This window comes from Trachemys scripta, chromosome 2 (genome assembly GCF_013100865.1).
Source record: "Trachemys scripta elegans isolate TJP31775 chromosome 2, CAS_Tse_1.0, whole genome shotgun sequence".
Classification (NCBI taxonomy): Eukaryota; Metazoa; Chordata; order Testudines; family Emydidae; genus Trachemys; species Trachemys scripta.
Window position 1 is genome coordinate 32,416,095 of NC_048299.1, and position 24,340 is coordinate 32,440,434.

Genomic DNA, 24,340 nt, shown 5'->3' on the forward strand with positions numbered 1-24,340 from the left:
GTGATTAAGGTCAGCAGATAATGCTGGATACACACAGACTGGCTGAGGATGACGGTGCCATTTTTACAAAGTTCTCAGAGTAGAACCACACCACCATTTTATATATTATTTAGTAAATATGTGCAACCTTAACTGCCTTTTTGTGTATATGCATTATGATAGCCTTTAATTACACAATCACATATTGTTTTGTTAGCAGGCCCCTTGCTTTGTTTTGTGCACATACTGGACAGACAATAAGATAGGTTTGTATAGTGAATTGGTTTGGGACTGCAGTACCCTTGACCTTTTCTGCTAGTATAGTGTGCAGTCGCAGAGGCCTGCTGCAAGAGGCAGAACGATGTTGTGGGTAAGGTAGTATTTCTGTATGGAACTCATTATTTACAACTTCATAGAGCTTTGTAACACCCTGCCAGGTAGGTAAATACTGCTATTCTGACTTTAAGGATGGGGAAAACAGCAATGTGTGGGCTGACCCCCAGTCCTATGCGCTGACCACACCTCGCAGGATAAGCTTCCACTTCCTGCTGGGAATCTGTTGCTGGGGAGGAAGTGTGTACGTTCAGGAGTGTAAACCAGAAGTTGTGAGGGTGCAAGGAGTTGGGGAGGCATGGATTAGGGAGCTGTCAAGATAGCTACCTGATGCAAACAGCTGAACAATAAGCAATGTACATGATGATTGTGAGGAAGTGAAGATGCTGTCAAGTAGTCCTATACTATAATAATGAACGGAGTGTAAGAACCGATACAGATTGGACAGCGACAGAGACGTCAGCTTTGTTTCTGTTGCCCTTCGAGGGGGTCTAATCTCTCTACTTTGTTTCTAAGTCTCTTGTGCTCACCTCATTTTTCCTCCTTTGATATTTCTGTATCTCTTCCTCCTTCTCTTTTCTTTCAGTCGCTCTCTGAATTATGGCTACAGCACAGGACATGCATATTTCTAGTTACAAACTATAGGTGGTGCGTCTGGGAAACCAGTAAAGTGCAGAAGCACAGCTCCCGTCAGGCAAAGGGATAATTTGCTTTAGTGATAATTCTGTGAGATTCTCCCATGATGTGTTGTGAATAACTCCAGGAGAATGTGTGAAAACACAGGATTCACACAATCCCAATTTAAACCCCTTACCAGGACTCCAGCTCTCACACGCCGAGATAAATTTCAACAGTTAAACAACAGACAAAAAGCTATTGCCCAAGGGACCTAAACACTTAGGTTTGTATTTACAGCACTACGATCTTTAAAAGAGAAGAAAAATCATACCAGCGCTGAACAATTTGCATACTTCATCCACTGATCTTGTGATGAGGACACAAGGGATCCAAAACATTAACTGAGTGTGTAATTTTCCTTGCAGTGGCTTGGATAATGTGAACTTGTTGAAGGGGGAAAAAAGGCTAATTTACTGAGAATAGTTTGGGGACCCATTTTTTTAATCGTAAGAAATATGACCATGCCATCAATCCTGCAAGCTGTTCTGTGTGGGTGGATTCCTGCTTCTGCATGGAGCTCCAATAGGATTCTGCATGGGCACCGGGGTCCATCCATGCAGAACACATACCAGAATTAGGGCCTGAGATTGTGTAAACGGATGTTCTGTTAGTTTAATGGATTCAGAGGGAGCATTTTCCTTTCTACTGCTATTTACACAGCAAAGAAGATTTTAACAGGGGAAACTATGTTGGATGAAGAAGGTTGTACAAGAGTTGGGACTGGCAGTTGGAGAAGAAAATGAAATGCAGTAACACAACCCCTGGAGGCAGAGAGAAGGAGAGCTCAGCTGATGAAAAGCAGAGCAAACTGTCTGAAGAACAGTGCCAGGGAAGAGAAAGGATGAAGAACAAAAACCAGTAAAAGGGACCACTGAGAAAATGGCAAAAAGACAACAACAACAACAAAAAAAAAAAAAAAAAATCCACCTGAAAGTGGGAAGTTACTTTTCTTTAAAAATTGTGCTTTTCTGAAGAGATCATCTGGCAGGAGTCACAATCCTATATCTTTGTTTCTTTGCACAAGACTAGCTGAACTCTCTTAGCTCTCAAGGGTTTTTGATCTTTGAGGGCAGCAGTAGCATGGTGAAGTATAATCAAGGCACCCTATTAATATTTGTGGGCTCTCCCCCCCTGCCAGATATAATGCTGCCCTCCAACTGTTCCAGTCAATTTCTTTGATTGAACAGGGGGTGAAGCTCCTAGAAAGAAAAGTAAAGTAAAAATGATCATTAAGATAAGACAAAAAAAAATGCTTCAAAAGGAAAGATAAGATCCAGGAGAAAAACATCTCAAATAGGTAAACTCCAAACATGAAGGAGAAGTGGATGGGTGAGTGAGACTCACCCATAATGATATTTTCAGAGAAGCAAAATTATAGATGATGTTCCCTTCTCCATAGGTAGCATCTGTGCAGGATTCTCACTCTTGGATAGTAAAAAGTAATAACTTGCCAAAAGGAAAGGAAAGCACAGCTGTAAAGAGCCTCAACAACAAAGCTAATGACAATGTGAACAGGAAATACATGTTTGTGTACATTTATCATATAGTATACAATAACTAAGAGACCTCTCAAAGTTCAGCATCAGATCAGGTATATGGCCTGCTAGAAAGACCTCAACACTAGAGAAAAGATCCAGGCAAAACTTGAACTCATAAGCCAATATCCCAAAATAAAACAAACCTTAATTTTTTATTTGACCTCCCCTGCCCTGGAAACATGTATCAACATGAAAAACAGTATACTGCAAACTTGCATAAACACATATATACACATTGGGTAAAGTCATCTAGATTTACCTAGAGAGAAAGAGGGATGCAGCAAGGAAGAAGAGAAGAAAATGAAATCCTGGTATTTCATTTCTTTTCCCCCGCCAAAGCATTTCATTTTTGTCACTACCCAACATTTCATTTCCAAAACTTAGACAAAAAGGAGGCAGTTACTCAGCTCATCTGGACACAAACAGCTGGAATAGGGTAGGTGACAGAGAAGGCTGAAATATTAAAAATGGTTCAGGAAGCACTGACACTGACTGCATGAAAACCAACAAGCAAAAGATGCCAGGGACACCAGTCTCCATGCCAAAGCTTTTGCACTGAAAGAAGAAGCATCTGCCTCAGCACAAAAATCATTCCAGTGTACTGAGAATCATACTCCTGCTGATATGGCGGAAGGCAATGCCCGAAAGTTGGTATAGAGAGTTTAATGAAGGCATCCTGTCTAGCCACAGAGGAGCCTGCCCATGTCTAAAGGAGAACACACACACCCCACCCCACCCCACCCATGTTTCTTCAGGACATTGAACAGATGGCAAAGCCCACACCAGATCATGAGTTCATCTTCAGAGTTGTCAACCCAGTTTCCCAAAATAAATAAATAAAATAAAATAAAATAAAAATCAGCACCCACTTTGATAAACGATTTTTCAACTGCTCTATTCTCTGTCAGGAATAGAGCATTAAAAACATTGTATTGCCACCACTAGCTGAAGCAAGGGAAAGATTGAAATTAAACGTATTTTTAAATTAGTAAAAGTGGAGTGGTGACAATAAATCATAATGTTAAGATGAATACAATTATGTAACTGATAATAAGGGTTTAATGATAAAGATAGTTTTGAGCAGTTGCAGCCAGGAATAACAAGGTGGTGATCACAGGGAATCATAGCCAGTGAAAGTAAAAAGGTGGTCTTGGAACGATTTGGCCAACAGCAAACAGGCAGGCTGAGGTGAGATAAAGGTCACTCCAAAAACCTGGAGGGAGGAGTCAGTCGAGCATGGCATAGGTTTTCAATCAGGTCCTCCTTTGATTGACAGATGAGTTTAGCAACTGTGATTGGTTCATAAGAACAGACCAATCAGGGAAAGCATAAGGATGGTGATTGTGGATGAGTATGCTAATGATAAGGATTGAATAAATAATCAATCAGAATAGGCTACAATCTGTATACAAGGCAGGTTGCTGACAGGCTTCATTCACTGTGGGTGGGAGGCGCTGGAGTGAGTGAATATTGGGAGAATCATCAGAAGCTGAAATCACTGAAGAAAGAAGAACCAAGGCAATGCAGTTGGAGCAGTGGCAAAGAGCAGAGGGACAGAAGACTGTGGAGAAGTATGACGACACTCACATTAAGAAATTAGAATGTAGATGCCTGAGATAATAAAGCTGGATGTTTGTGTACATACATTTGTTATTTTAAGTTGTAATAAGAACTTGCTGTCAGCATCCTGTATGTGATTGGCCATCACATGCAGAATGTAACCACTTAAAGCTATTTCCCATTGTATAATATTGCAATGTTGGGTACTTTAATGTGTATATGTGCCAAGGAAATTTATTTTACCTTTTTGATGTATGCCTTTTGGAAGAATTTAATGTTTTAGATTTATTGTATGAAGACATATTGTGTCAAATAAAGTTTATTTTTGTTTGCAAAGATTGCTGCCTGAGTGTCGATCCTTTGAGCAGAAGGCAGTATCCGTGTCCTCCCAAGGGTCAACACAGTTAGTCTGTTCTGGAAGTTCTCCAAAGGTCAAAGGGAAACCCCCTGGTAAAACCCTGGCAATTCCTCCATAATGGGCCACCCCCTTTCAACTACCAAAAACAGACAAATTGAGGATTAAGTTACTGATATAGGCAGGCCATTGTGGGGGTGCCTTAAGTCTGATTTTGGGGGTAACAACTTCTTCTAGCTGTGACTCACCAGTAAGTTCAAAGATATCTCATCATGGAATAGGGATTAGAAATTCTAATTCTATAGTATAAGACAATATATTCACGTGATGTTTAAGAAAAGTTTTGTAAATGACTTCCAATAGTTCATGGATTAGGGACCTAATTTTATGGAGTTCCAGGGGCTTCTATACAGCTTATTTAGGTTAATCTTTCTATCTATCCAATGGGACTCAGTGCTCAGTCTAGAAGATACCATCAGAGATGCTTAGTTTTGCAGTTCTCAAACTGTGGATTTGTGTCTCCAGAGATAACATGCTTGTTAACAGCAAAAATGTTTTTAAATAAATAAATATGTAGAGGTGAGAAATAACAGACCTCAACCCTATTGTCCCTTTGCAAATTCGTGTACACAGAGTCAATCCCTTGCCTCTCTCTAAAAGTGCAAAGTTTCGAAAAGTTCAATGAATAGAAGATTGTTGGGGGCGGAATAGATCTGGATAAGGAGAAAAAGTCTGGAGATAAACGTGAGAAGTGAGAGACATATGCTTGTTTTGTTAAAATATTATACGTTTGTTGTTGAAGAAAAAAATCCAGAATACTTAACGTTGTTGTTTTAGTTAAATAAAACAATTTAAATGTCTGTCTGGTGATATTCTCCTCCTAATACAGCATGGCAAGAAAATCCTCCAAATATTAATGATTAAACTGTTGAATTAGAGATAGTTCCCAGTGATTTCATAAATATCTGCTTCAACTACTTTTGGTAAATGAAATAACCAATCATTTTCTGATATAGCTATAAAACTAATCTGAAAAATTTTCAAAATAAATCACTGTTTAAAAATGTATAGTGTGTACCTTCTCAAAATGAAACCTACATCTATCTCTGAGTTGTGAGGAATATGCATTAAGGTTATAACAGCCAACAAGAATGCACTTTTATGTAGAAAACCATGATTAAATCGAGTCTTCCTCACTAGTGATTTAAATCATGATCTAAATCAAATCCACCCTGTCACCAACCCAGATAGGCACTGAACCACAAAACAAAAACAAGCAAGTGGCTTACCAAGTACTAATGTGCTCAGTAGCCATAAAACTGCCTAACAAATTTAGATGTCGAGGAGTGGGAAAATAAAAGAAACCGTGAAAGCACTGCTGAAGTACACAAAAGTGCCTGAACCAAAGGCCTCAGAAATTTAGAATACTGAACTGGACTTGACTAAAGGCTGGAACTGAGAAATCAGGTCCGGCTCCAGGCACCAGCACAGGAAGCAGGTGCTTGGGGCGGCCAATGGAAAGGGGCGGCACGTTCGGGTCTTCGGCGGCGGGTCCCTCAATCCTTCTCGGAGGGAAGAACCGGCCGCCAAAGAATGAATAAAGCAGCACGGTAGAGCAGCCGCCGATTGCGGCTTTATCCCCCCCCCCTCCTTCTTCGCCGCTTGGGGTGGCAAAAAAGCTGGAGCCGGCCCTGTGAGAAATGATATCTAAAATGATGGGGGAGGGATATCTAAAATAGTGGGGAGGGATAACTCAGTGGTTTGTGTATTGGCCTGCTAAACCCAGGGTTGAGAGTTCAATCCTTGAGGGGGCCACTTAGGGATCTGGGGCAAAATCTGTACTTGGTCCTGCTAGTGAAGGCGGGGGGCTGAACTTGATGAACTTTCAGGGTCCCCTCCAGCTCTATGAGATAGGTATATATAACCCTTCCCCCTTTTCCAAGCAACAGTCTCTGTCCTTTGCTGAATACAGACAGGAGGATCTGTCTGGAAAATTGGTGAAGGGCAGCATTTACAACCAGTAGGGGTAATGAGAGATAGCCTGTACAGGACCTGCATCATGTTCTACCTCAAGGGCCAAACAACCTAAAGGAATTATGCCAGTTTTGAGCTAATCCTAATTTCTGGGAGTGAAAATCCTGCACAAATTATATCTTTAGAGAAAATAGTTTTTCCTCCCAGTTATTGTTCATCTTGCTGCATAGAGTGTATGAAGGGTACTAATTGCTTCCAGGCCTGTCATGTTTAAATATAAAATACTATTTCCCTCCCACAATGAACAATTTCTTAGTTAGTAGCTATAGAGATGCTTATAAATAGAACAATAGTTTGGGTGAAGTGTAAACTGGTTTACTGGGTGGTGTGTGTAGTAACAAACTATTTAAGTTACAAGATGTGACTATGACCAAAATCTTCACAAATACCAGAACTGGGGATTGTCTCTTTCCCTTCCATAACTACAACCATACATTTCACAATTCTACTGGAAAAGTTCACCAAAACTATTTATTCAGCTCCACAATAGAGATCACTGTTTTGTGAGTGTAAAATATACTTAATGATACAAAATAAAATTGAAGTTTCATGGGTCACCTTATCGTTTTGATGAAGTCACTAGACAAATTTTGTGAAATTTTTAAAGACTGATAGGTCTGAAAAATCTTAGAGTTTCTATTTGTCCATACCAATATATTTCAAAACCAGGGACTCACCCAGAGTTATTATGGTGAATATTGCACGCCCTTGCCATTAGCACCACAATCATTGGTCGAAAGGCTTTCCCTTTTCCATCAAAGTAATATTCACACATTTCCCTAAGTTCTGCTGTAGATACAAGTAGTTCCTGTAAACAGAACAATGTATTACTTTCAAAGATACATAATCAACCTGGATTACAGGTCAGGAACATGCATTCAAATCCTCTTAGCTAGTTTGGTTTTTCTCCCTCCAATTTATGTTGGAATTGGTTTTAAGACTATTCTTAAGACTATTCCTCATGATAACTTGGGGAAAAAAAGATTAAGAACAGAGAAGTACTCTAGATAGTGGAAACAGAGAGTCATTTTTCTGCTTCCATTAGTTACGTAATGATTTCCTCTTCCCCTTCATTTTAGATTTAGAGGAGATCACATGACAACAATACACGTGGACTATCAAGAGAAATCTTCCTTCAATTACTTTGCTTAGAGTTTTGGTAAACTTTAAAGGGAACCAGATGGTAGCATTTAACTGTTTTCAATGTCAGAATCATTACATTGTCCTAAAGCATTCACCAAAACTTCCTACCTTTTTAATATCTTCATACAGATTCTTCAAGTCTTTCCGACCAAGTTTAAAAGGGTCCTTGAATTTTTCATCAGTAACTGTTTTACTACAGCTACATGTTCGTGAGGTTGTTGTATGATGAAACCTGGCAACCGTATGATCCAAAAGAATTAAGATTGTTAAAAATGGCTTTTTTTCTGACTTTACACAACATAAACAATTCATGAAGGCTCTTGCCTCCCCAAAAATACTTTCAGACAGCACAGTGAGACGTTTAGCATGGCTACATGTCAGGATATGTTAAATGTGACACAGATTTTAGAGTGATGTGTAAAATGCAGCATTTGAGAAAATGTGTTCAGTAAACTAGAGAGGACTTTTTTAGCAATGCAATTTTTGTTTTTCTTTCCTTGATAGACAATTTGCAGGTGTAGTCAACACCTGTAATTTGGTGTCAACAGAATGACTTTACCATCCCTTTTTTTTCTTAAAGAAAGTGGTTTCTATTTTGGAGTTGAATATACTCTACACTCTATGCAGCTAGTCACTCTGGCCAACCATGTCTACATCAAATTCAGACATCCAGGTAGGACAAAGAGTCAGAGCCTCTTTCTGGATATGCCAGGATCGATAGGGAATGAGCCTAATTTCCTTGAATTTGAGGGTTATACCCACACACTAGGTTTCCTCTATTTCAACCTCAGGACATTACCTGAGCTTTTTTCATTGCTGCAAGTTTTTCCATGATGGGAGCATTTCAGTCTACCTTCATGCCACATCAACAGAAAATGTAATATAACCTATATTAAATTGGTCTTGTACACACTAGGGTGAATAATCTCATTTTACAGTCTGTTTTAATAACCAAAGCATTACAGTTTAAAATCCACACCTTCACATATGCAATCTACCTAATATAATTACTTCTTTACCTACTTCCGTTGTTACCTAGCAATATGGAGCTTCAACTTACCGCAAAAATATACTACGAATTTTTGGAAATGACAAAACTGTACTTCTCCCCAGAAAATAATGCATCTGCAGAAAGAAAACACTACTTTTACTCTAAAATCAACATTGTTAAATTCAGTGGAACTATATGATCATTAATACTTGTTCATTAATATTTTGTTCCAGTATTTCCTCATATAGATAGAGAGTTGTAAAACCCAGTGCAAAGGTAGTATTGCAATTGTTTCCTTACACGATGTGGTATGTACATATATATAGCCAGTAACTACTTGATAAGCTGACTCCTGCACACAGGAACGCTGAACTTACTCCTTCTAGTCACTAGAAAGAACCAGGGAGGCACCTTTTATCTAACTGATATCTGAAAGCTGTACTAGCAAGACCCAGTTTGTGCACTCAGGGGAGGCACAGACTCCTTTCAATGGCTCATTATCTTGCAGGTAGATTTGGGTGAAGCTGCCAAAAGACAAGAACTACTGGCATGACCCATGTTGGTATTTCCAGGAACTGCTACACTAATAAAAAAAAAAAAAAAGAGAGTGTGCATCCTCTGCTTTCCCCTAAAGAGGTTTTAATTCAGCATGCCTCCTACCTTAGTCCCTTGTGCACAGAGAGTAAGGCCTGGTCTACACTTGGGAGGGGAGGGGGAGAAGAGAAGAATCAATCTAAGTTACACAACTTCAGCTACGTGAATAACGTAGCTGAAGTTGATGTACTTAGATCTACTCAATGCGGTGTCTTCACTGCGATAAGTTAACTGCTGACGCTCCCCCATCAACTCCGCCTGCGCCATCTGCTCCAGTGGAGTACCGGAGTCAACTGGAGAGCGCTCGGCTGTCGATTTATCGCGTCTTCACTAGACATGACAAATCGACCCCCGCTGGATCGATCACTCTGGAGGTAAGTGTAGACATGCCCTAAGAAAGAATACTGCACAGGCTTCAAACCCTCACCATCCACCCATCCTTCCTGGAAAAGTTAAAAGATAAAGAAGTCAGGCCTAGACAAGAAGTGAACATTCAAATCAGCACAATTCCCGCTAAAGATCAAAATACTAATGCCACAGGACTCAGTGTGTATCCTGCCCCTTCATAATATCTCGCTAGGGGAGGTACAAGGAGAATTCACTGGGCATTTGCAGATTACAGTTGCAGCAGCTGGAGCTGCTACTATGACATATCCATGATTTCAGTCTCTTTCAGAGGACAACTGGTGTCCCATTTCCTTGTAAGTGCCACAAAATGTCTGATGGGAAAAGGGAAGTTTTGCTCCCCTAGCCTCCCAAATTGCACTTCAGGAACAGTGCATATAGCTAATTACTTAAGTGTTTTCCTCAAAATGCAGCATGAGACGCAGTGACTATTTGGTGGTTTATATGAGAAACTGAGGCACTGAAGGCAATTTTTTATTTTATTTTTTAACCTCAGGTCACACATACCAATCAATCAATACAGCCAGCATTTCTTAGTGCAGGTCAAGCCAACAACCCGACATTGAGAGATAGACCTAAAACACAACCATAATTTAAAAAAACCCAAAAAACCACCTCTCATTTGGACTAAAAAAAATGTGAAAACTGTATTTTCTTGCCAAACAAGCTCAAATTATAGGTGATAATGAAAACACTGGTTAATTAGCCTAGCTCTCCTAACACAACTATAGGAAAACCTTTATAGGGTCTTCCCCCTAACAAAACAAGTCCCGACCCCATAAAGACTTTAATTTAGCAGTAGTCGTCTTGTTTCAGGGCATACTAAGGAGGATCAAGGATGAGGGGAAATGAAAATCCCCCATCCCTTTGCAGGGCAAGAAAAGCTGAGAGAAGCTTAATTCAGGCTGTGATTGCAGTGGGACTACTCGTGCTTAAAGTTTCATATGTATGTTTGTAAGACCGGGACCTTTGTTTTTAAAGTAGTTTAATAGATTAGACACAAATGCAATCAATCTAGTTTTATATTAATTATAGATGTAAGAAATAAATTCCACTTGTTCTGAATGCCAGAAAACAACATTTTTTTTTACAGTTTTCTTCTACATTTCCACCTTTGTTGAACTCTGGTCTATCTCAATTTACACATTTAGTTAAGTTTCAGAGTAGCAGCCGTGTTAGTCTGTATCCGCAAAAAGAAGAACAGGAGTACATGTGGCACCTTAGAGACTAACAAATTTATTAGAGCATAAGCTTTCGTGGACATATGCATCCGAAGAAGTGGGCTGTAGTCCACGAAAGCTTATGCTCTAATAAATTTGTTAGTCTCTAAGGTGCCACAAGTACTCCTGTTCTTCTTTTTACATTTAGTTAAAGTGATCAACAGTGTCTTGAGGTATGTCTACACTTATGGCGGCATATAAAGTACAAGACACTGCATGCCCAGCTAGCACGGGTGAGGCACCACTAAAGCGACAAGAATGCAGACATACCTAGAGTATATATATACACTATGTGATTCTCTACACACCCAAGCAGTACTTCCCACATCTATACTACTATTTTTAGCAGCGTAGTGTCCCACTTCCAGAGCCTTAACCCACTGCAGCTCTGGCAATTCCCTGCTGCTGGAGCCTTTCCCTGCTGCTTTCCTGCGGTGTGTAGCTAGATGTACCCTACATGCCTCTGTTATTGTCGATAAGGCCTTAGATTCTGGTTACTTCACCAAGACCCCTGCTAAATTACAGATACAGTACCAGCAAACAGACCATTTACTTCATCAGTTCTGTGTAAATCTAATCACACCCTCATATATTCGCAAAAGTAATAAAAAAACCAAATCAAACATGTATTTGGGTCACTGCACAGTATTTAAAATCTAAACAGTCATAAAGCAAACATAAAAAATGTCATTATCAAATCAAGTCTTATGACATTCTCTAATTACCCTTGAAACTTCTTTTTAAGCAAATGAAAGGGATACTATCAGGTTGTTTTTTAAAGAAGTTCCATAGAAACTAATATTACATTAAAAAAGTAAAACTAATTTAAAACTTCTAATTTCTCTCACTTGAGTACTGAAAACGCATTAGTCACTTTTTTCGATCAATTTCACTTTCAGGCATTACTACAATTAAGCATATATGCAGTGCAATAATGCAGGGGAATGTTAATTTGTTAACAAATTTATTAATTTTCATTATCTCTCAATACAGATCAATTATAAATAATTCTGTAAGTACAGAAAGACCTACATTTTGGGCCAGAAGTAAAGTAGTAGCAGGAAGCTACTTTCACGTGGAAGGTTTCAGCACATCCATTTTGAGAGCTTTTAGGCCTGGAAGCTATCTGCAGTTCCTTGTAGGTACAATAGAAGCTGTCAGATGACTGACTGGCCAGCATTCTCCCAGAAAAGGTGAGGGCTTGAGATTACCATGTTCTATAAATGTGTTTCACAAACAGCATATTTCTGCACACGTTCACGCGTCTTTCGCTGACTGCAAACATACCCACCACCCTGGTACCCCAGCCCTCACATACCAACCCCCACTCTGAACATCCCTGTCCTCTGTACCGTATAAAACATTAAAATATTCCCTTCCCCTTCTGAACCCCATAGACATGCCATCCATATCCCCCGCACTCCACATGCTCCTCCCTCCTTACCTGGCACTTCATGCCCCCAGCCTACCAGCCCAGAACCTCTTACACCCCATGAGCCCCTTAATCCAGTGCCCCTCTCACCCCATGCCCCTTAACTCAGTGCCCCTCGCACCCCATGCCCCTTAACTCGGTGCCCTTTGCACCCCCATTACTCTCGCACCCCATGCCCCTTAACTCGGTGCCCTTCGCACCCCCACGCCCCACACGCTCCTTAGCCCGGCGCCCCTCCCACCACACGCCCCACCCCGCGCTTCCCATTCATTCCCTGTGACCTCTAGTTGCCCGCAGCCCCGGCTCGCTCACCTCGGCTCCCCCCACGGCCCGGCCCGCCCGGGACCCGGAGCCGAGTCGCGGCCCTTCGGCCTCCAGCAGGCTCCGGAGGGAGCCGAACGCGGGCGCCCGGGAGAAGCAGCAGCGCCGCCACCATAAGGCCATGGCGTCTCCCAGCAATGCTGCCGCCCGCTCCGCCTCCCGGCCCCGCCGCGACCCGGAAACGCTGCTCAGCCGCCCTTTCCCCCGCCGGCCAGGTCCGGGCAGGGCGCAGCCGGGGAGGGGTGGAGCCTCCTTCGGGGAGGGGGTGGCGCCATGGCGGGGATACGTGGGGAGGGTGAGGAGCAGGGGCAGCCAGGCCCTATCTACAGCCCTTCACCCCCGCGCCCTCGGCCCCTGCAGCCAAGGGGGTCCCTGGAAAAAGACACCGCCCAGCCCGGGGTAGGCACAGGCGGGCAGAGCGCCCGCCGCCCGGACCGGGGCACGGCCCGGGGAGACGCTCCCCGGCAGGGGCAGACAGATAATTCCCAATCCCAAGTACTCCCTCGGTGTGTCAGGACGTAGAAGTGCAGCTAAAGCGTGGCGCTGCAGGCTGCTCCTGGGGCAGGGCTTGTGCCGCCTTCCCGTGTGAATGAGTCACACGCTCTTCGCGGGCGCCTTGCCTGTTTTCTGAACTGTGCTGGGTCATGCAGCTGAGCCGGTGGGATGGTCAGGCCGTCAGGTTTTTTAAATGGTTTTTGAGAACCTTCTCCAGACCAGGCCGTTTCCCGGCACAACCAAGTCACCTGAAAACCAGTGTTGAGCAGTTCTGGAAAACCCTTTCAGAACAATAGGCAACTTGCCACTGTAGAATAGATGGGGCTAGAGAGATGAAGAGGGAGGGAAGAAAATATCTCTAGTTTATGAATTAATATATTAGAAGGGACCATTGTGATCATCTAGTGTGACTTTAATGAGTTGTTTCCTTGATTGAAGGATCTTTCCTGCAGAAGAAGAGCCTCGGTCCATTACTACTGTTTTGACTCCTGGGTCTGTACTGACTGGCAATCTTAGTTTAAAGCAAAGTTCCAGTGTCAGTATGTCCAGGCGCCATTGCGTCCCCTGGTTGCTCACCTGGGTGGTGCTGATCTGGCAGGCTGGATGCTGCCTCCAGGATTCCATAGGAGCAGTGGGGAGTTTCAGCCATGTGCGTCCTTTCAGCAATAAATCAAACTTTGACCAAGGTTATTGTGAAAGAAAAAGAAAAACAAACAGTTTTTGTGTGTGGAGCCTTTCTTCAGAAAGCCTCATAGGTACATTATATATTGCACAAATATGTTTGTTTGATGGACTGTGCTCTTTGTTAAAATGCTTATTAAATTTGCCTGCAGCTTTATTTGGAAAGAACTGGATTTGGTGGTTAGGGAGAGACAGTGTCAAGCTCATGTACTACTTTAAAAATTACAAGGAACGTTGGCCACAGCAAGCTATTTACTCCTTTTATCTTTGTATTAGAGATTTGTAGCTGTGTTAAACAATACCACTTATCCAGTGAAGGGCCAGGGCTGTCCCCGTTGTGTATTAATGCAAAATTGGGTGTGTTTACAGGATTGTATGCAATAATATACTGTAATATTGAACTGCAGGGGTAACCTACTCAGATACTAAATTGCATGTGATTGTAAAAAACAAAAAACAAAAGTGCCCTTTTTGACGGCCACCCAAAACAGATTTTTCAGTGGTGGTATTTGAATAACACTTCTAGAAACAAATTTCAAGAGTTATAAATATTTTATTAACAATCACTGTATATTTTTTGTGAAAATGTCTATTAGGAAATTTAACACAGGTACATTTAGCAAAGGATTGTTAAATGACTGTAGCCAAAATGTTAGATTACTTTTAACGTTAGTTTGTTGTGATAAAACGTGCTATTCTGGCACTTCTGTCTCTAGCCAGCATGGGAAATAGCCCTGAGGGAATATTTGAATTTGGAATGGACAGCTATTCTGCAGCAAGCGCCATAGACTGTGCGCCTGGCTATGGCTGCTTTGCACTACACGAAGGAGTCTTACAGTTGGCTAACTGGCTACCTGGGGATCACTCTTGCACAGGGGAATCTCCAGATCAGTATATTGGCTGTGTGTCACCTATGCTTATGGACTCTATAAGGGGCTTCAATTGTGTTGCTTCATTGCATAGGGGACTTTGATTGTGGGGGAAAGAGGGTGTGGTTACACTTGGGGAATTCCTGGCAGCTGAAATGGCCTTTTAGGCTATGTCTACACAGCAAAGAAAAACCCTTGGCTGCCCCATACCAGCCCACTCAGGCTCGCAGGGCTCAGGCTATGGGGCTATTTTATTGCTGTATAGATTTGCAGGTGGGAGGGTCCCAGAGGTTGGGCTGTAGCCCAGTCCCAGGAGCGTACACAGCAATGCAGACGCCACGCAGCCAGAGCCCCACGAGCCCAAGTCAGCTGGCAAGGGCCAGCAATGGGTTTTTCTTGGCTGTGTAGACATACCCTTAGTGGCCATTATGACTGTGTGCAATTTGTAGCAGCCCTGAGGCTGTTCTAAATTGCATGGGGGGGGGGCAAATTGACCACCAGTTGACCCTAGATTTGTTTTGGAGGGTATAAGTAGTATAAACTACTTGTCTGCTCTACACTGTAGACACATGAGGATCCAGCCCTTACTGTCTAAAATATGGATATATTTCAGTTGTGCTGTTTATTTGGCCCTGTGTTGTCTATTTTTATTTTGACTTTAAGGGAAATAATATATCTGTAATAATGTGGTTAATTCATAACATTTTTTAAAAAGTGCATTGGATTTTTTACAGCTACACTGCCTGTTGATACTATTCCAGAAAACTCAATTCGTGAAGTACGAGATTGCATTTTTTCAATAGCCTATCCTACTCCTTTTAGATCTAGAGTTCTTCTTGTAGCAGTTTCAAAGGTTAGATTTTATTTATTTCTTAGAATATAGTGTTCCTGTTTTATTAATATGTATCTTTAAAATTAATAGAAAATTTTGAACACAAAATGTATTATGTATATAGTGCACCTTCATTTTAGTGGTGTCTCTTATTAACTCAAAGAATAGCGTGAACAAAATCTCACTGCCATCGGAACTTCGGTAACGTTTACATAATTTCTGCTTTTCAGGATGTTCTGGAAGGTATTTTGGACCTTGATGTATCTGTCAAAGAAACAGATGATTTTCTCCAGCTTGTCAGTGGTGGGAAAGTGGTTTTAGGGTCTATTCCTCTGGCCCATAGGTATGGAGGCCATCAGGTAACAATAATACCTGTTTTTCCACATGATAATATGCATTTATGTGTTAGCCTTAACCATTTGAATTATGTCTTGAGAATCTGTAAAAAACTCAGTGCTCATTGAGGAGGGCTAGATTGTAATTTTACATTCTGTCTTGTGTAAGGGGCAACAGGCAGAAAAGGGAGGGAATTGTAAATCTTGGTTAGTTTCCTCTTGTGAGTAAACCCATTGACTTCAGTAAATCTTCAAGTGTAAGCAAACAGTAAGCATGTGCAGGATTATGTTGAAACGTGTTTGTGGAGTCAATCCCTTAATGATTACCTGAGCAACTATAGCATTATTTGTATCATATAGGTCATGTTAAGATATATGTTAATGATGTCCCAACGTGTAAATGATAGCAAGAAGAAAATGACTTAATTTTTTTAATTTCTTTTCTTGTTAGTTTGGTAGCTGGGCAGGTCAGCTGGGTGATGGAAGAGCCCACTTGATTGGAGTGTACACAAACAGGTACAGCATGCTTTATTTTAAAATGATCGTATAGCTCTTTATGTACCGTAATATTTAGTTGACATGTGGATATCCCAATATGTATCATCGTAAATACTACTGTTGTTTTTGTAGGTATGGTGAGAGATGGGAATTACAGTTGAAAGGTTCAGGAAAAACTCCATATTCAAGGTACAGAACAGTTAATTCACACAGACAGAAGTTTGATGTTTTCTCTACATATTTTAAAACAAAAGACAAAATATTCCCAATCCATTTGTTCTCTGTAGAAATGGTGATGGAAGAGCTGTGCTTCGCTCTTCTGTGCGAGAATTTTTGTGCAGTGAGGCCATGCACTACCTTGGAATTCCTACAAGCAGAGCAGCTAGGTATTACCCATCATTTCTCTTTTGCAACATTCAAGTTTATGGAAACTATGAAGTTGAGTTTTGGGATTGGGCTTTTTTGGCTTGAGCTATGCATCAGTGAAGTGGAGTAGCTAATGTCTTAGAGATTTTTTCTAAATGCAGAGTTACAACTAGTGCCAAAATATACCCCTCCATTTTTGGAGATTGGTAAAACTGCTTAATGATTGCTAGGTTTGAGAATTTTCATTACGAATTAATTCACTTTTGCCTCTGAAGTAATTTGCAAATACATTTTTGTTGATGCTACTATTTGCTATAACTTTTCTCTGTTATGGGATGAACAGCTGTGCATGGATGCCAGGAAGGGTGAGAGATGGTTGTGTTTTAAAGGGACACCATCAACTTGAAATCTACTCAGTTCTCAAAAATGAGTTAAAATTAATTTGAGAAATGACACCTGCCACTAACTTCCCCCTCCATTGGCTGGTATTAGTATCACAATTTCTATTTAAAATTTTTTTTTTTTTACTCTCACCTGTTGCTGTATGAGAGACCTGCACAAGGAGCAGGGTGAACTGACTGACTCAGATCCTGATCCTATAAGTAATATGTCCACACTTTATGTGTATGAGTAGTCAGTGGGACTACTCATGCATAAAATAAGCACCTGTGTAAGTCTTTGCAGGATCAGAGCCTAAATCACTACGCATGAAAAAGGGTGAAAATGACAATCTGCAAATATTATCATATACACAAAGTAAACAAGATGTTTCTGGTTAAAATTGTGACATTTATTTTGTGTTCCAAAATAGAATTGGTCATGTCTGGGGGCTCATGTGTTTCAGAGTCCACAGACAGTAAACATTCTGCAGAAAATGCATTGTACTCAGCTGTCACAATGCAAACTCTTGTGGTTTCTGTCCTTGCAGAGTTTTAACACATTTGCTCTGCTGGAGTGCAATGTTTGTAAATAACATGTTGGAAGGTCTGTTCACTCATTTCAACAAAAGGTCCCAAAGTGTCAGTAATTGATGCAAAACCACAAATCTGTGTGGACATCAGTGTGAGAGCCTATGGCAAGGTTATGTCCTTCCTTTACTGTTGTCTTGACAAATTGTTCACTTCAGAGATACTATCAAACATTATTCCTTAACTGTGTGCTAATTCTGCTGTATACAAAATATTCCTTAGCCCACTACACTTGGCAAGTTGGTAAAGTGTCACTGAAATGATTGTATAAGGCTGTTCTGTAGACTCTTTCCACCAGACTTGTTTTATAAAGTTTTCACTTGAAGAAACCCAGCTGATATCCATATTCTTCCCAATAGGGAACTGTTGTCTCAACAATTTTAATTCATTTACAAAGTTCTTGCTGAGTCTTGGCAGAAATGTGGGAAAGGGCCATATAACTCAGCCAAGAAGAGCATCCTACAGGTGGGTCATGCCGTTAACTTCATGTGCTATGTTCCCAACTGGAAGTTGCAGTCTACATCTGCAGTAGTGCCAGATAAAGAAAATATCTTCATCTGGCACTACTGCAGTCATAGTCTGGGGCTTCTAATTGGGAAAACAACACATTAAGTTAGTGGGGTGAACCCACCTGTAGGGTGATCTTTATTTTTAATAAGGATTCAGGGTGAAATTCATCTTGCCTATATACAGAGTATACAATATACTCAATATTCAGAATGTAGGACAGTGTGTATAAGAAGCCAGAGGAGGCTAAGCTTCCCCAAAGAAGGCTGGCCATGCAGGGAGGAAATCCCATAGATGCGGCGCGAGTCACCCCTCCGTAGGCGTGCCTGCCCACTGCTATCTTTGAAGCGCCGAAAGTGAAGCTCCATAGAAATGGGCGGGGCCGTGCTCCGTGCGTCCCCACTCTGCCTCTTTTCCCAAGGCTCGTCCCTCGCTCTGCCTCTTCTCACACTCACTCTGCCTCTTCCCCCGAGGCCTCCCCTGTCCGCTGCTCACTCCTTTCCTCCCTTCCCCCCCCATCACTCACCTAAGGCAGGAAAAAGTGATGAGGCCATGGCCCTATGGTGGCCCCCCCCCGTTCTTGGAAGGGGGCGGACAGAGAGAAGCGAGCGGTGGATGGGCATGGCCTCAGGGGAGGAGGCGGGGAGGAGCGAGCGGTGAGTGGGGGGGACCTTGGGGTAGAGGGAGGAGAGGAGCAAGTGGAGGGCGGACAGGGCCTTGGGGGAGGAGGTGGAGAGGAGTGAGCAGCGGGCGGGTGGGGTTTTGGGGGAGGGGGCAGGAAGAAGCGGTGCAAGGGTGAGGCCTTGGGAGAAGAGGTGGGGTGGGGCTTCTAGGTTGCTTTGGCGCTTGCATATGAGCCTCCCCAAACGGAGGACATGTGCTGCCTGTCTCTGGGCCTGTCCCCAAGTGTCCTTACCCACCAACTGTGGGGGCCAGTGTGAAGGCTGTTTCCATGGTGCTCATTGGGTGCGTAGGGACCCTTGCTGCACAGCCGGCCAATCCTTGTGTTGGCCATCCCACCAGGACAAATATCACCCTTTGTAAGGAAGTAACCAATCGCTGATATTCCCCTTTCACTAAACTGGCGGATGCGCCATCAGTAGTAAAGGAAGTCCTATTACTGTGTAGGACATTTGCAGTAAACCTATTAGCACTCGGGTAATCCAAAAGATCTAATGAAATCTCTGCAGCTGTATTTCTGTTGAAGAAAGTAGAACTGGAGATTCTCCTCCACTGCTTTGAGGCACATAGTCAGGACTGATCATTTGCTTGCTGGCTTCCCTATTGCTATTCATTCCCTGTTACTGAGATTTTTGCCAATTTCTCTTGAATGCTTGAGATTTTCTTCTTTTCATTTCTGCTAAAATCTGACTCCTACCAGTGCACATTCCCTGACTAATGTACTCATCCGATATGGCTATGTCCAAATCAGTCTTTGTTCAGCAAAAATTCCCCCATGTTGCTAATACCAGTACACCTCCACTAGTGTCAGCAATACTGGGAGTAGAAGACAAGGCTCCAGACAGCTGCTGGCACTTTATCTACTGTGACTTCTAAACTTGCTCAGAGCAAATCTACCCAAAACAGTGGTTAAAACCCTGGCAGCTGCTATCTTTGCTCGTGCTCTCACTGTTGCTACCGCTAGTGGAGCCATAGGCGCCAGCTTCCTCTGGGCCCGGGGGGTGCTCAACCACTTGCTCCACCCCAGGCCCCACCCAATTGCTTCCCCCAAGCCCCCATCTCCATCCCGCTTCTTCCTGCCCCCAGGCCCGCCCCCACCCTGTCCCCAAGTCCTCATCCGAGCCCCACCTCTTCCCACCCAGTTCCGCCCCCTCCCCTGAGCATGCCACGTCCCCTCCCTCCCAGAGCCTCCTGCATGCCGTGAAACAGCTGATCCCAGCAGGCGGGAGGCACTGGGGGGAGGGGTAGGAGGGAACTGGCTGCTGGTGGGTGCTAAGAACCCGCTACTTTTTTTTCCATGGATGCTCCAAGGCTGGAGCACCCACAGAGTCAGCACCTATGAGTGGAGCGGTACTAGTTTTAGCAATAATGGAAATTTTTTCTGAAAAAAGGCTAATGTAGACATTGTCTATGTAAAATCCACTGAGTTACCGTACATAAAAGGTCAGCAAGGAACTTCTGGTAGGAAGCTCACCATGAGGGTCCTTTGACTTTGAAATTGACTCCCTACAACCCTTGGCAGAAATAATCCATCTTGTTTTGCCTTTAGGGCACACAGCAAAATTCATTTATATGGCTAGAAGGAGGGTTGAGTCTTGTAAGGCAAATGAGGGAGTCTGGATTTTTATCTGACGGGGATAAGGTTTTTCAGCAGCCAAAGTAGGGAAATTTCATTTTGTGGATTTTTTTTTTAAATGTAGAGGAAAGTTGGTGGTGAGACTACTAGTATGGTATCACTGGTTCGAATGAAGATGGAAACCTACATTGTGATATCAGTTTTTGGTTTTTAATTTTCTTTCAGTCAGCTGGGAGTCTGAGACTATTGTTATTTATTTTACAGCAGTATCAGTCAATACTTGGAATCCCAACCATGTTAGGTGCTGTACAGCACGAATTTAAAAAAAAAAAAAAAAAAGACAGTCCTTGCACCAGAGCTCACAATTTAAGATTATGACAAGTTGGCACAGATGAAAGAAACAGACAGAGGATGGGTTGTGGGGTTGGAGGATAAGGTAAAGGTGAAACAAACACATTTTGCTAATAAGCTGTAGCCTCATCTTGTCACCTGCCTACATCATTTCTAAAGACTTAATCATACCAGCACACCAATTACTCATCTTTTTCTTTCTTCTTTAAAATGAAATACGATCGTAAAATATTTTTGCAAAATATTTTTCATGAGACAACTTTCATGGCTTTTTATCTTCTCTTACAGCTTAGTTGTAAGTAATGATGATGTGTGGAGAGACCAGTTTTACAATGGAAGTGTTAAAAAAGAAAGAGGTAATCGATGCATTTAAAATATTCTCCAGTGATTTTTTACGTTGTGTACTTGGAAAGTGCACTATATTTTTAGAACGAAAATATGCACCAAATCATCTCATTTCCAGAGAGTCCTTATTTAGATACTATACTTCCTCCTGAGAAAATCAGCCCCCAAATGTTTCTTAATTTAAAATTCCTGTGGTCAAGGCTGCTGTTGGTGTGGCATACCTGACCTGCGTGTGTATCTTCTCTTTCAAAATTTGACCACAACAACCACAGCAAAAGAGATAAAGGGGGAATTTTGATAGAGCTCCCCTCCAGCAGTGTCCTCTTTTTGGGAACCTGAAATATGGTAACCTTAGTCTTAACTTAATTATTGCTACAAAATACTTGCTCTCTGAGGTAGGGAGAGGGCAGAAAAGATGTTAAAGGGAGAAGCTGAAATTGCTTATGATTTTTATGCCAAATAAAAGTGGATGTGTTGGAGGAAAAGGGTGTGGGGACAGGGCAGGAATGGAAGGGGAAGCAACAGGGTTGTTTCAGTATCTTCCCCTGGAAAAGGTTTAGAAGAGGGGGAAAGGAGTCCAGAAGACCTGGCTGTATTTTAAAGAATCCTTATTGAGGTTGTAGGAACAAACCATCCTGATGTGTAGAAAGAATAGTAAATATGGCAGGCAACCAGCTTGACTTAACGGTGAAATCCTTGCTGATCTTAAACACAAAAAGAAGCTTACAAGAAGTGGAAGATTGGACAAATGACTAGGGAGGAGTATAAAAATATTGTTCAGGCATGCAGGAGTGAAAACAGGAAGGCCAAATCACACTTGGAGTTGCAGCTAGCAAGGGATGTGAAGGGTAACAAGAAGGGTTTCTAGAGGTATGTTAGCAACAAGAAAAAGGTCAGGGAAAGTGTGGGACCCTTACTGAATGGAGGAGGCAACCTAGTGACAGATGATGTGGAAAAAGCTGAAGTACTCAGTGCTTTTTTTGCCTCAGTCTTCACAGACAAGGTCAGCTCCCACACTGCTGTCCTGGGCAACACAATATGGGGAGGAGGTGAGCAGTCCTCAGTGTGAAAGAACAGGTTAAGGACTGTTTAGAAAAGCTGGACATGCACAAGTCCATGGGTCCAGATCTAATGCATCCAAAGATGCTGAGAGAATTGGCTGAGGTGATTGCAGAGCCATTATCTTTGAAAACTCGTGGCGATCGGGAAGGTCCAGGATGATTGGAGAAAGGCAAATATAGTGCCCATCTTTAAAAAAGGGAAGAAGGAGGATCTGGGGAACTACAGGCCAGTCAGCCTCACCTCAGTTCCTGGAAAAATCATGGAGCTGGTCCTCAAGGAATCAATTTTGAAGCACTTCGAGGAGAGGAAAGTGTTCAGGAACAGTCAGCATGGATTCACCAAGAGCAAGTCATGCCTGACTAACCTAATTGCCTTCTGTGATGAGATAACTGGCTCTGTGGATGATGGGAAAGCAGTGGACGTGTTATTCCTTGACTTTAGCAAAGCTTTTGATACGGTATCCCAAGTATTCTTGCCAGCAAGTTAAAGAAGTATGGGCTGGACGAATGGACTATAAGGTGGATAGAAAACTGGCTAGATCATCGGGCTCAACGGTAATGATCAATGGCTCGATGTCTAGTTGGCAGCTGGTATCAAGCGGAGTGCCCCAAGGGTCGGTCCTGGGGCCGGTTTTGTTCAATATCTTCATTAATGATCTGGAGGATGGTGTGGATTGCACCCTCGGCAAGTTTGCAGATGACACTAAACTAGGAGGAGTGGTAGATACGCTGGAGGGTAGTGTGGAAGAAACTAACTTCACTCTCAAGTTGGAAGCAACAAAATCAGAGACAGCTTTATTCAGGACATGCAATTGCAAGGGAAGAACACAGCTGACAGAGAGCATCTCTGCCTCAGTTTCCCCAAAGTACTCTGTTGCTTTTTACAGATTCAGACTAACACGGCTACCCCTCTGATACTGGGGAGGAAGGAATCTCCTTCCTTAGAGGTTTTTAAGGTCAGGCTTGACAAAGCCCTGGCTGGAATGATTTAGTTGGAGATTGGTCCTGCTTTGAGCAGGGGGTTGGACTAGATGACCTCCTGAGGTCCCTTTGAATCCTGATATTCTATGATTCTAAGAGGCATGCAACTTGCAATAGATTAACGGAAAAATCTGGAACATAGCAATGCCCAGAGAAGACTTTTCTCTTTCCCCCCTTTATTCTTTTAGTATGTTTGTCTTATTTCTCTGCTTTAAGTTAGTTGATTAGGGCCCTCCATAACAATCCTGCTATATTCCTCTGTTTGAATTAGCATTGTGTGACCAGTGATGCTATTTCTGACTGGATGCTTTTTCTTGAACCTTTAATTTGTGTGCTTCTAGGCTTAAATTTTCAAAAGTGAATAGGGACCCAAAACCACTAATCACTTTTGAAATTTAGGCCCTTCACTCCCTCTGTTTCATTTCTTTTGTCTCTTCCATTTTCCTCTTCATTGTTTGCTTCTTACTCATTTTTCCCTTTTTCTTCTTGGGATTAAATGCACATTTTTTTATATCATATAAGCTCCTGTTCCTTTTTAAATGGGTTTATATGTGTCAGTCATTTTCAAGCAAATTAAACAGTGTTAAAATATTTGTGCAGGATTTAATGTACACACACTCATTTGATTTTTAGTTGTTTTATCTGTTTATTTATAAAAATGCATGTGTATGTTTGTGTATATATACAAACATACACATGCATTGCTTTTTATATATATATATATATGCATATTTCTGTGTGTGTACATATATATTCTTGTTGCTGCATTGGTTATCTTAACTTGCTGATACTCTATTTAAATTTAACATATATGTTTATGTTTAAGGTGCAATAGTCCTGCGTGTTGCCAAATCGTGGTTTCGTATAGGTTCCTTGGAAATTTTAGCTCATTCTGGGGAACTGGACTTGCAAAGGTTAGAATGAAATCTTCATAGTAATATCAATAAAACCTATTCAAACATGTATGTACAGTAGTAATTTAAGAAGATCACTTATTGGACTGATTCACCTGATTTTGCTATTTATTTATAAGGAAAGAAATACTAATAAAGATTCAAATGCCAGATATTCATGATAAGGGCTGCATTTAGCTGTTTGGCCTTGACCTTGCAAAAACATTCTCACGGGCTTAAATTTATATACGAGTAGTCCCATTAACTAAGCAATTGTATACGTTTTTTTGGATCAGGGCTGCAGTATGTAAAAGTTTT

The 24,340-nt window shown here is 41.9% G+C and overlaps 2 protein-coding genes across 11 annotated transcripts in view; one reads left to right on the top strand and one right to left on the bottom strand.

The window, feature by feature from the left end:
- The window catches only part of PDSS1 (decaprenyl diphosphate synthase subunit 1), a 35,067-nt gene extending 22,294 nt beyond the window's left edge, over window positions 1-12,773 (bottom strand). For 2 of the 7 annotated variants that reach the window (XM_034760209.1, XM_034760208.1), the window contains exons 1-4: window positions 12,575-12,773; window positions 8,681-8,745; window positions 7,729-7,852; window positions 7,155-7,285 (exon numbers count right to left, since the gene is read on the bottom strand). In XM_034760209.1, coding sequence (XP_034616100.1) covers window positions 7,155-7,285; window positions 7,729-7,852; window positions 8,681-8,745; window positions 12,575-12,706 — 452 coding nt within the window. In that variant the 5' untranslated portion in view covers window positions 12,707-12,773. Of the gene's footprint in view, window positions 1-7,154; window positions 7,286-7,728; window positions 7,853-8,680; window positions 8,746-11,862; window positions 12,278-12,574 lie in introns of those variants that run through there. The other 5 variants (XM_034760211.1, XM_034760212.1, XM_034760210.1 and 2 more) reach the window with 5 other exon arrangements.
- An 85-nt stretch (window positions 12,774-12,858) lies between these two features.
- The window catches only part of LOC117872109 (protein adenylyltransferase SelO-like), a 50,701-nt gene continuing 39,219 nt past the window's right edge, over window positions 12,859-24,340 (top strand). For 3 of the 4 annotated variants that reach the window (XM_034760194.1, XM_034760195.1, XM_034760197.1), the window contains exons 1-9: window positions 12,859-12,982; window positions 13,517-13,833; window positions 15,363-15,481; window positions 15,691-15,819; window positions 16,247-16,311; window positions 16,426-16,482; window positions 16,581-16,679; window positions 21,031-21,098; window positions 23,956-24,043. In XM_034760194.1, coding sequence (XP_034616085.1) covers window positions 13,620-13,833; window positions 15,363-15,481; window positions 15,691-15,819; window positions 16,247-16,311; window positions 16,426-16,482; window positions 16,581-16,679; window positions 21,031-21,098; window positions 23,956-24,043 — 839 coding nt within the window. In that variant the 5' untranslated portion in view covers window positions 12,859-12,982; window positions 13,517-13,619. The remainder of the gene's footprint in view (window positions 12,983-13,516; window positions 13,834-15,362; window positions 15,482-15,690; window positions 15,820-16,246; window positions 16,312-16,425; window positions 16,483-16,580; window positions 16,680-21,030; window positions 21,099-23,955; window positions 24,044-24,340) is intronic. The other variant, XM_034760196.1, reaches the window with a different exon arrangement.